The following is a 12,403-nucleotide window of genomic DNA, read 5'->3' as shown; positions in this document are numbered from 1 at the left end:
AACCCAACCTGCCAGCTCGTTGTCCATGTAGAATTGTAAACTCATAGTGGACATATTTTATTCTTGATTTTTGAAGGACAAAGCCACTATTTAAGCAGAGGTTATGACCCTTTTTGTTCACCTTATTTTCACTTATTTCAAGATTAATAAGTTCAGATAAGTTAATATAAGGGTTAATAAGTTCATATAAGATAAGTTTAGATAAGATATGATCAAGAAAAATAGGTTCAGATAAGCTGTGATAAGGGTCTCTTCAAAAAAAAAAAAAAAAAACAAAAAAAAAAAAAAAAGTTAATCAAGATTACCCAAGTTTAATTTATAACTAAAATAAGTTCTAATAAGGGTCTGTTCACATTGACTGAACTGAACTGAACTTATTAGAGCTAAACTGAACAGAACTAAACTGATTAGAGCTGAACTGAATATTTTATAAGAGAAGGTAATTAAGAGCTGAACTGAACTGAACTTATTAGAGCTGAACTTAACTGAACTTATTAAAGCTGAACTAAACTGAACTGAAATGAACTAAACTTAAAATAATCGTATCAGAACATGCCCTAAGTTCATATAAGATCAAATAAGTAAAAATCAGGTGAATAGAACATACCTTTAATGTGGTAAAGGCTACACATACAATTATTGTATGTAGTCCCTACATACAACTCCAATTTGTCATGTTTTTATTGGTTAGAATAATGGACCCAAATTCCATTGAAATTCAATTTATATTTGACTCTTAATTTTCTCTCCTCTTTTGATGTATCAAAGTTTTAATAGTGTTGTATGTAGAAACAACATACAACCATTATATGTGTATCATATTACCCCTAAATGATAGTAAAACCACTTCTTGTGGTAATGGCTTTACTTTGTACTCCTATTTATTACTTGCTTCACTTTTCTCTCCTTTATTTTCTTTTTTGAATATTTATAATACTATTTTCCTCCCCACTAATAATCCCCTCATATCATATTTTAATACTACGTATTTTACATACTCTCTTCTCCCCACTTGTACTTTTGATTTTTTAGATATATTTTTTTTCAATCTATCCCACTTCCATAAAAAAGTAATAAAATATAAAGGTAGTACTAATTTTAGCAACTTCACTAGATATATGAGGTAAAATTATTATCATGAGTAGCAGTTTTGCTAGGTAAAATCAAAACATGATATAGCTTGTGAGATGGATTTTCAATGGACAAAGGTAGGCTGTGAAGGAACCAACATCTACATCCTATTGACATCGCTAAGATGCAGCTAAGAGGAGGCATACGTCCAGAGATCTGGAAACAACCTTTGCAATAAAAAGGTGTAATAAACATTTACTAGTAAATTAAGTAATGATTTGTCTCAGGCAAAAACTGCTACCAAAATTTTAGGACAATAACATAGAATGCATCCCTCTATTAAACCACAAATTATGCTACATTTTTCTCACAACAGATTTACTTAATTTCCAGCACCAGAAATGCAAAGCTTCAGTGATAATGCATGTTGGAGCTGCTTCAATCTTTCCTCATTTCTGGCTTTTTGCAATACTTCGTTTTCTAGACTCAAGATGGTCAACCTTAGCCTTCCTTCGTTGCTTACTGATACGGATCGATTCATAAAGCCCTCTTTTACGGCGAGACATTGTCAATTCTGACATGTCAGGCTCCTCAGATATCTGATCGTTATCAGCTTGATCTTGATCTGGAGACTGGACATTCTGAACAGTACCAGTTGCAGGGCTGACACCCTGAAGTTCCATTTTCATCTCTTCGTGATGCTGTTTCTCTTGTTTTGACATCTGCACCCATCAATCAGGAGCTTTAAAATTACATAGAGCAAAGCAACTCAAAGGCGAAACTAAAAGATATAGTTTTGTCCCTTAATGGGTGTTTAGTCTAGAGATAAAATGTCAAAATCATTGATCAACCCACATTTAGTTAAATCAATAATCACTCATGAACATAACAAGGCAAAATATGAGTGAAAGTGGTACATATTTGGCCTAATTTTGCAAATTAGGCAGTACTGTACCCCTTTTGTAGCTTTCTTATAAACTGCTATCGTCTAGCCTCTAACTGCCAGTTGCCAAACTTGACAACACACATTCTAAAACAATGATCATTGATAAAGACTTCATTTCTTTTTAATTAACACATTTCGACTTATGCATTGTTCAACCTCCCTTTTGACCATCATTTATACACAAAGACAACATAATCACGTAGGATCTTGTTATATTAATCTTGATACATCAATTCAAAAGACCACCTTTATAATTTTTGTATTTTTGATAATTATAGATATTAATAATTAGGTATACATTAGCAAGTGTAACTAAAGTAGTGTCAGCTAAAAAGAAACATAGGCAGGTAAAAGAATATCAAATACTTCCTCAGTTTTTTTTTTTTAAATTGCATCAGGTTGGGCACAAAGTTAAAGAAAGGAATGTGAGTGATGTGACTAAAAATTAAGGAGAGAGTAAAAGTGAGGTACCAAGGGTAAATATCAACTGTGTAACGATGAAATAGGTGTTTGGTGTGTGAACACAAACAAAAAAGGTATGATAGTATACCCATTATAGAATTGGTGCAATTAAAATGCAACTTCCCTAAAATAAAAATGGTGCAAAAACGGAGGAAGTATAATTTTTCAGCAAACCAAAAAAGCTTAGTCAGATCTCAAGTGCAGGCTAATCTTTATAAATGGGACAAAGAGAAAGAGAATTTAGCTTAGACTAGCCTTTAATAGCATGCCATCCATAGTTAAAACTTCTAAACCACAAAACCTTTCCATGAAATTGGATAAAATGGAAGTCAATTCAATTGTAAGCAAACAAATAACTTCCAAAATAAATGTACCTCTTTCTTTCTTTCAGCTGCCTTGTTAGCTTCTACACGGCCAGCAACACCATCCAATAATAGATTCTGAGTGTCATTCTGATCTTCATTCCCAATTGCTGGTACTGGCAATACTTGTTTTCTAGCAGCAGCCTGAAGCTGTTTAATTTTCTGTGCATAATCAGGGGTGTAACCCTCTGCCTCATTGTCAACAAAGGGAGAGAGATGAGGTGGTGGGACCCTGCACATAAATTGCATTAATCTACAGCAAACCTAAAGTTTTTTTCAGTCTTACATTAACTTACTGCAATGCCAACAAACATGAACTGCAAATTAGATTTTCATGATAGAAAATATGTACATTATTCATCCCTTGGATCATGAGGCTTAGACTTAGCACTAACAACTAATAAACAAATACATAAGACAGTCTCATAGACAACATCAGCTTTCACAAGTTGACCTTATACTCTTCTTTCTCTACAATCTCCACTGTGGTATTGCGTTTTCTAAGTTGCACCCAATGTTTTTAAAAGTAACATGTAGTACCCGTTAGATGCAGTAAGTGAACACACCATATCCTTTGCAATGATTCATATTAACAAACAGTTAAAAAAAAAACAATCAAACTGAACCACCCTCACTCCGCTCCCACTGCAGCAACCACCACCACCCACCTCCCTCCTTTCTCTCTCTTCCTCAAACCCACCACCACGATCCTCTCCCACTCTGTATTCAAAACTCCACTCTCACTTTCCTCAACTACCCAACTCACCTTTCTTGCACCAAAAAGAAAAACGACCCACCTAAAAAACTCGAGGATTTCATTCCTCCTAGATAAATTGACGAGTCACCATTTGAGCGGTGGATGGAGGAGATTAAGCCTCCTACAAAGAGGGAATGCTGATTTTGTTTAACTGTAATTGAGAATAATTTTTTTCAATTTTTCAGTTGATTATTGAATTAATGCTTAATGGAGATGTAGATGTGTGTATAAAATAAGAATGCTATTTCAAGGAGGTGGATTTTTATTGGGAATGTAGAAGAATTGTATGTGCATATCAACAATTGTTGAGTGGTCATTGAGGTGCTAGTTGGGAAGTGCTAGGCGATGGATGCAATTAAGAGGGAGGGTGTTAGTGGCTCTACTAGTTGTGCTAGAAGTGGTTTGGAGGTTGGAGTTTAATGGAAGAGGGGAATAGGAGTGAGAAGAGGGATGGAGGAAGAAATGATGTATAAACTTATGATGATGTTTTCCAGCAAATTGGATCAATAAGAGGAAGATGACAATGAATAATAAACTAAACGATGGAACCTAATGTCAAGGTGACGGAAAGATTATGCTGTGTTCACTTATTGGACCTAAGGCATACAGCATGTAACTTTCAAAAACATTGGGTATAGCTTAGAAAATCCAATACTAGAGGGGTATAATGTAGAAAAACCCTAGACATTTTATATCCAAATATGCTTTCATATTTTTTAGAATAGCATGTGTCAAGGCCTCCAAGGCCCTTGAAATGAGGACCGAACATGCATTTTCAAGTTGAATGCAAAGTCAAAATAAGTGAGATATACACAAGATAGGTCAAAATATTGCAAATAAATAGCAGCCATAAAGCATTCTTTGGATCAACGTAAATTCAAACGGAGACACAAAGGGGAGGTAAAAAACTATTTTAGTACATACCTTCCCACCAGATAATCCTCAGTAGGCAGTACTATACGAGCATTTACAGAATCAAAGACCCATTGAGGCTGGATATATTCTCTAGAGAGAAACAAATGATTTTGAGTTGGACGATCAACAATCTACAGGACCGAAATATACTGTTAGAATACAGTCCATTTCAAAAGTACAAACAGCAATATAAAGGAAAAAAAGAAGAGGCAGGTGAGATCACAAAATACAATCATCTTAAACCCATGTACATTCTAAGCAAGTCCTACGAACTAAAGAATATCAATAGATCAGCAAGGACCATGATATGTGGTAATGGAAATGTTCTTTAGGATCATTGAGTATTTACAGCAACGTTATTTCTATCCTAACGGTAATACAATCTTATCTAGTCAACAAATGCATACCAGTTTCCTAATTATAACTTAATAAAGAGAAGAAAGAGCTGCGGTAGTAACCAACAAAAAAAAAAGAGCTTTATGGCATTCTATTGCCTGTCAAATTCAGTACTCCTGTCAATCAAGAACTTCCACCATAATACACTCTTAACCTAGTATAAATTTTAATCGCAGATGCGAGATGCCAACCTTAAAAAAAATCATTATTTAAACAGATTCACCATTATTATCACTATCAATCTAGAAATACTGAATAAACTATGTGATTCCACCATTTCAGAAAGTGTAAGCACTTTCCTTATATTCCGTTTTTGGCAAACTATTTTACTATCTTATCCCTCTGACCCCCACAATATTTACATTCAATTTGCTCATAGAATGTCCATGTTTTACTTACAACCACCAACCTTTTTACACTCTTTTACTTTATCCACCTTAATGGAGTTGCTTCACCACTAAAGGCACTAAGTGAGGACCCAAAAAACACACCAAAAGAATCCCTTCTGTTATTCAGTGCTTTATTTCACATGTCACAGAGTTCCTTATTTTCATATTTCCTTCTCACTTTTGTTAGCTGGGTCCCAATAACCTTATATAATTCAACATTCTACAGTTAGTAACACATATCGTAAACCATAGGATACAACTACCCTTCATGTGCCAATATCACTACACTGAACATGGGAAATCAGGCTTGCCGGCTTACCTGATGAGTAATGCTTGTGTCAGACTCCTCAAATGGAGCTCCATCTCCCTCCCAAGAGACCATTCCACCAAAGGCAGAGATCACAAAAAGCAATGGCTCCCTGGGAACCTATAATCAAATAGTTGAACATATGCAAAGTGAATTCACTATGATGCAATTACATAAGATAAAGAGAAGTAAAGCAAAAACTTGGAACACATGAGCAGGGAAAAAAAAAAAAAAAAAAAAAAAACCTTTACCAAAAGCAATTAGTACTAATATGAATATATACAAGAAAACATACAAACCAAACAAGTAGTAACATAGAAATAGACCATGCCTTAGTAAAGCCATGCCACTTAAATAATCACCTCCTCTCCTTGGGGGAGGCCTAACACATGGCCACAAATTTAATAAAATAATTCTTAATATACAATCTACAGAAGCTGAGAAGCACACAAGGATGCAAATACACGGTAAGAATTAGTGACCCAGTAATTCATCATTAGTTAGCTAAGGGTTATAAGTCTTATAACCACTTCAGGTCATTTGTCATACATGTGATGCATGAAAGGAAATGAATATTCAATTGAATCAATTCTAGGACTAGAAAAATAAAGTTATTATGGATTTTGTAAATATTACCTCTCGTCCCAAGAAGAATCTCATGTTCTTAAAAAGTGACCTGCACTCCTTTGTTTCTTCATCCACATCATCCTCAATCTCAGTTTCTTCAACAAGATGCATTAACGCTCCAGGCTCACAAGGGACCAGCTGATGTTGTAGTTGTGCAAGCGTTAGCTGTGATTCATCTAATTTACTAGATAATTCATGGCTTTTTTGCTCCTTGGATCTATTGGCAATGTACCTTGAAAGTGCATATAGATCTGTAGAAGAAATGAAAATAAATATTAAAATAAAGTTTATAAAAATACATCCATCTTAGCTTTTAAGAAACTTATGTACATGAAGCATCCTGCAATAGCATTCTGAAGATTCATGAACCATGTCTTATTTGTTAATTTGATTGTGGATTTAGCAACAATATATTTGATATTTAGCTAGGATTTCACTGCCTTTTACCAGAGTCAGCAAGAAACAGTATTCCCTGGTCATGCCGAATCACAAAAATTATCCCTATATTATAAGGAAAATGATAATCCCGTGAAAAATTTTAGCCTAAAACTACTTTCCAAGAAGATCAATTATAATTACCAAGAGCAAGGCAAAGTTCCATATCTGAATTGTATTCTACCATGCAGTATTGAGAATTTACATAATTTGAATTTTTTAAACACACACATCTCCCAGGCAAGCATTACCATGTCAGCAACATATTTCCCACACTTATAATCTCCCAATAAATGAAAGCAAGTCATCATTGGGATGTGATCTCTGTTTGAGTGAACCACATGAAAAAAAGGAGCTGATCACCAGCTTTTAGATATTCTCAGTTTCACTGCTTCATCACCATGTACTCATGGTGATTCATATGATAAACAATTCCTCAAAGACTTCCTCTACTAAAGTCCCCCACAACAAAGGTGCTAAGAGAGTATTACTTTAAATGTAGAATAGACATAGTTAAAAGCTTAAAATGAGATATTAAAATAAAAAAATTGTAACCTCTAAGCATTGGTATGTTAGTTTCAATTTTTTTAAAAAAAAAATCTCTAACCCAAGTATACACCAAATTAAGCAATACAATTAATAGTCTCCCCTAATAAATATTTAGCCTCTATGAAGCGACTTAAGGACTCTCTCTTCCCAGTCAAAAAAAGATATTATAAAGGTACTGTTGTCTTTCTCAACTTCACCACCAGCTACAAATGGTTATTCAAATTTCAAGAACAACAAACCCATGAACCCTCAGCCTTAAGGGTAGGAAACAATTACAAGAGTATACATCAATCATTTGATATCCAATGGTTAATTTTTTTAAAATTAAAGTTTTTTAATATTACATACTTCTATAGAAGTAATAGAACACATGAAAACTAACAAACTTCACATGTTGAGTTAAAAGTGGATAGGCCATACACAAACAAGTATAAAAACAAAACCCTTAGGCAAACAGAAAGGTTTTTCTTAGCTGCCTACAATATAACATCAAAGACAGGTGGGCATAAAGAGGAATGCTAGAGCCTCTATTATAAAACCATTACACTACCTGAAATTTTCAAAGGAATCTCTTGCAAATCAGAAAAACTAACAGCTTTACTACTCCTTAAAGCCCACACATCCGTACTTTACATGGTTTCACTAAATAGATGTGAAAATGGATTAAAGTTACTCCAACCTTGTATCAAAAAAAAAAAAAGGACTAAGTTACTCACTTAATCCAAATTTAATATCATATTAACCCAGGTTAAGACTCCATGTAACTATCTCAGGACATGGAATACTAATACTATTGCGGATTCAACAAAGGTGTATTTATCATTGGCTCAATTTTGGAAATTTTAACACTGCTTGTCTTGAGAATATCCAATTAAGTGAAAGGGGTAGAGGGAGAGAGAGCTCGGAAGGGGTTGTTACCTGCTGCTAATGCTTCCAATCGAGGATCAAGAATCGGTGGATACTTCACATCTATGGAGTGGTAAAGTTTGAAGTTCACAAAAGCAAGAAGAGTCTGCAGCAATAATAATAAAAATAATGATGATTACAAGCACAAGAGAGGCCGGCATTATTTTTTAGTATGCCAAATACCAATAAATTCCACAAACAGCCAAAATCTATAGATATAATGCTTACTTGATGCAAGTCATGGAGTAAATCAATCAATAGTAGTACAACCAGATATTACAGGAAAAAATCATATCAACCCTTTACTTTTGGCATAGTTAGATATTTTTTGTTCAATTAGCTAAAATAAAAACCATGAACCCAAAATAAGAAAGACTGAGAAAAGAAATTGAAGCATCGTTACCTCATAGTATTCCAGAAAGGTTAGCATGACATTAAAATCAACATCATCAGTCACGACTTGTTGAATTGAATGAGGGGCAATCCAAGTAATTTTTTGTCCATCCACCTCTACCTAACACATATATAAGTTCATTTGAACAAGATTAGCAGATATAAACTATGTAGGACTTATATATATGGCGTAAAATCATAGTAATCAATATTGGATTTATTCACACCAAGATATTAAACCACAGATGCAATCACAATTGCAATATAGGTTAAAGAGCCACTATCACAGGCAGTGCAGATGTTTCAAGTATTTCCAGCCTAAAATCACAGCTAAGGTAAGCTCCACATTTACACTGCAGTGTGGCTGAAATTCAATACTCTTATTAAGACTGGAAATAGATATAGTCAAGACATGCCTATATACCTGATAATAGATGCCTTTCACTGAAATGAAAGTCTTGCGTAACTTGTTGGTCCGAGCAATGTATGCTTGCCATTCATGACTCAACCTAAACAAAGCCAGCAAAACATGAGTATGAAAGTCAACAATGAGTCAATGACAAGTTAAGTAGTGAGAAGGTAAATATTATGAGCAAAGAAAGAAAAAAATCACCATTACTGACCTACGGCAATTATGGATACGTTTTACATCAACTTTTTCATTTTGTAATGTTGGCAAAGCAGCAAACAGGTGGATCATAGTAAGACAGTCATCCAAATCCCCAAGTGCATCAATAAACCTCGGGTACCTAATCACCACAATCAATCAATCAACCAATGCCTTAATCCAAATCCCCAAGGCATCAATAAACCTCGGATACCTAATCACCCCACACAGGACAAACAATTGAGATTGATGAAAAGACAATAAACCAAACAAGGTCATAAACACAAATACATACCTCTCTAAGATAAGTCTATCTAAACTGTAAGAAGGTTTATGTTCTTCAAGACGAACAGCACGGGGCTTATTCTTCTTCGATAAAGCCTTTTTAATCTTCTTGTCATGCGCCCTAATATCACGGTGTATATCCACAAGTGGATCATGATGAAGGAAAGATATGTCCTTAGTATGGTAATAAGTCTGATGATTCCCTTTTATTTTCTTCTTCGGATCACGAGGGAAAATACCCTTCCAAATGCATATTTTCCTGGAGAAAACAAAGCACGAAGCATAAATCAAATTAAAAATCAAATTAATAACCTACACCCTGCTCCACAATGCGACAGATGCAGCTACAAGACCAATTACTCCTCGGACAAATCGAGGAACTCCCATTTCCCTCCACAATCATTACCATTATCAATGAGTAACTATAACCAATATCCCACCTTAAAAGAGAGGTTTTATTTTTGTTCTTAATTAGGTAGTGACTTACAATTTTAGAGAAGTTCTGGAACTTATATCATACTAGCTCTCCAATAACAGAAATTTCATAGCAATTGAAGATAAACCCAACATTATAAATGGCGAAAAATAACATTAAAATCAAGGGTTTAAACAAAACCTAAAGCAAATAATAATTATTAGCAAATTATGTATAGAAACTGAAATTTAATTTTAAAAAAAAAAAAAAAAAAGTGAATGAATGAGACCTAAAAAGAGGGAGAGTAACTTGGAGACTCTTGACAGCCTGAGAACGAGTAACGTATTTGGCGGCGTTACCTTCCTTTTTCTTGCCCTGAAAAAAAATGGTGAGAATAATATGAGGCATTGGAAGAATGTGAAGAAACAAGCTTAGAGCAGAGAGATGAAGCTGACCGCAGGTCTGTAATGCTTCGGCATGGTAGCTTGATTACTGCAACGAAGGAAGGAAAGAGACTGATGAAATATGAACAACTTTACAAAACAACCCCTAAACCCTAATCTAATAAATCCAACAATAACTAATAAACAACATAAACATACAAATTAATAAACCACTCTAAAACCCTAAAATCAACAAATTAAAAATAAAATTTGATAAAACCCTAAAAATTAACAAAGCACATTACAGTTCATTAAAACCCTAACCTACAAACATGCCCGTCCCTGAGGCAGGGCAAGAGGGAAAAGAGGTCTAAATTCATAGTTGAATCGTAACATTAAGGGTTGTGCAATATATTTGCAACCAATTTTGATTCATTTATCACAAAAAACACATAATTTTAGGATTCAATAATCAAATTAAGCTCATAATTTTCATTTCTTTTGGTTATGATGGTTTCATAAGCTTAGAATTTAGAACAAATAGTTGAGATTTTGGAAACCTACACTAAATGCAGTGACAATTAAATTAGTATGTGAAATTGATATGATGATAACAAAAACCAAACAACGTACCTCAAGCTGCTTCAATGGGGGATACGTGAAGTGCGCTTCAATGGAGAACGTTGATAACTGAAAGAGAGGTAGGGTTGAAGGCCTTATAGCCCTATTAAAAGACACGACCCGCCACAGTTATAAATGGGTCGGATCTGTCTAAGAAACAAAATGGGGCAGATGTCTACTAAGGGCCTATTCTCATTGACTGAACTCAGCTGAACTGAACTGAGCTGAGCTGAGCTGAACTGAACCGAATTGAAATGAAATGAATATTTTATAAGAGAAGGAAATTAGGAGCTGAACTGAACTGAATTTCAACGTATGAGAACAGGCCCTCAGAGCATCTTTAACAATGAACAAACAAAATTATTTGTGTTACTATTGAAATAAAATAATGTAAAAAAAATTATGAAATGATGAATAGTGACATGAACAAATGTGAATGGTTTGGAAAACCAAACCATTTGTGAAAATTATTTGTCTGACAAAACTTACTTTTATTGATTATTTTAATGATAAATATTGTATTTTAATTTTTGAGGAAAAGATAAATTGAAGGTGGGGTAGGTGAATAGTAACATGAACAATATTGTTTTTTGGTTCATTGTTAAGAGGAGAATGTTGGAAATTATTTGTTTGATTTATGTATAAATGAGAGAGAAAGTATTTTTTTTTTTTTTTGTGAACAGTAACATGAAAAAAAAAAATTTGTTCATGAATAAGGATGCTCTAAGAGCAACTCCAAGTCAAAAAAAAAAGGTCTCCGATGGTTAGTAAAACAAAAAAGGAACTAGCTTGCAAATATTAAAAATCGCACGTCTTGTTGATTAGCTTTGTGGAGCTAATTAGCTTGGAAAATATTTATCATATAATAATTATTATTTACTAATTTACAACTAGCTTAACCATTGGATGAACAAATAGCTAGAATTATTGTAGATTAAGAATATGATGTGGCATGCCAAGCTATTAAAAGAATTAGCCAACCATTGTAGTTGCTCTAAGTAACTGGGGTGGGTGTATATTAAGTTACTGGGGCGGCCAGGCGGGTGTCTATACGATCGTCAAAGCTTGTATCAATTGTTTGTAAGTTTTTAATTTTGAATATGGCTGAAATTACATTAATTAACTATGTTTATAACAAACAAAAGGAAAGCACAATAAGTTACTAAAGGCATAAGATGACCTTACACAACATCAACTAAGGTCATTGACCTTACACAACATCAAAAGTGTCTTACATGTGTTAAACACTTTAACTAGCATTTTTGCTTTAGTGATTGTGTAATATGTATAAATTTGTTAAGGATGTACGAAGTATTAATTTTAGTCTGGGATTCCATTAGCTGATTTGCTTCATATATATTCATGTCATCATGTGGTTGGAAACAAGGCCGTCCCAAGTACTATGGAGGCCTTGTGCAATTGAGATAAAAATAGGTCACCTTTTTTTTTATGAAATGTATAATACTGTTGCACTTTCTAATAAGTGTTCCGCTTTGATTTTCACGGAGGTTTAGAAAAAAGAAATAAATGTTTTAAGCGAAATATGTTGAAAAGAAAAAAAAATATCTATAAAAGTA

At 33.9% G+C, this 12,403-nt stretch overlaps 1 protein-coding gene across 1 annotated transcript; it reads right to left on the bottom strand.

Moving 5' to 3' along the window:
• Nucleotides 1-1,299: 1,299 nt before the first annotated feature.
• On the bottom strand, nucleotides 1,300-10,930 carry LOC145587512 (pescadillo homolog). Its single transcript, XM_081644250.1, has 13 exons — nucleotides 10,839-10,930; nucleotides 10,278-10,314; nucleotides 10,112-10,197; nucleotides 9,418-9,666; nucleotides 9,139-9,264; nucleotides 8,940-9,024; nucleotides 8,526-8,636; nucleotides 8,135-8,228; nucleotides 6,242-6,483; nucleotides 5,618-5,725; nucleotides 4,523-4,644; nucleotides 2,854-3,073; nucleotides 1,300-1,793 (listed from the first exon to the last, which is right to left on the bottom strand). Exons 2-13 carry the CDS (start codon nucleotides 10,299-10,301, stop codon nucleotides 1,521-1,523), a joined length of 1,740 nt encoding a protein of 579 aa, XP_081500376.1. The 5' UTR covers nucleotides 10,302-10,314; nucleotides 10,839-10,930; the 3' UTR covers nucleotides 1,300-1,520.
• Nucleotides 10,931-12,403: the final 1,473 nt, after the last annotated feature.

This window comes from Chenopodium album, chromosome 17 (assembly GCF_948465745.1).
Source record: "Chenopodium album chromosome 17, dcCheAlbu1.1, whole genome shotgun sequence".
NCBI lineage: Eukaryota > Viridiplantae > Streptophyta > Magnoliopsida > Caryophyllales > Amaranthaceae > Chenopodium > Chenopodium album.
The sequence above is the reverse complement of the archived record's forward strand: the minus strand, read 5'-3'. Positions and strand labels throughout refer to the sequence as shown.

What these genes read in the sequence shown, in the direction of transcription:
- LOC145587512 (XM_081644250.1), bottom strand. Translation starts at nt 10,301, where the DNA reads ATGCCGAAGCATTACAGACCTGCG. An exon ending in GATAGACTTATCTTAGAGAG is followed by an intron (nt 9,265 to 9,417) that starts GTATGTATTTGT and finishes TGTGGTGATTAG; the next exon opens with GTACCCGAGGTTTATTGATG. An exon ending in CGTATCCATAATTGCCGTAG is followed by an intron (nt 9,025 to 9,138) that starts GTCAGTAATGGT and finishes GGCTTTGTTTAG; the next exon opens with GTTGAGTCATGAATGGCAAG.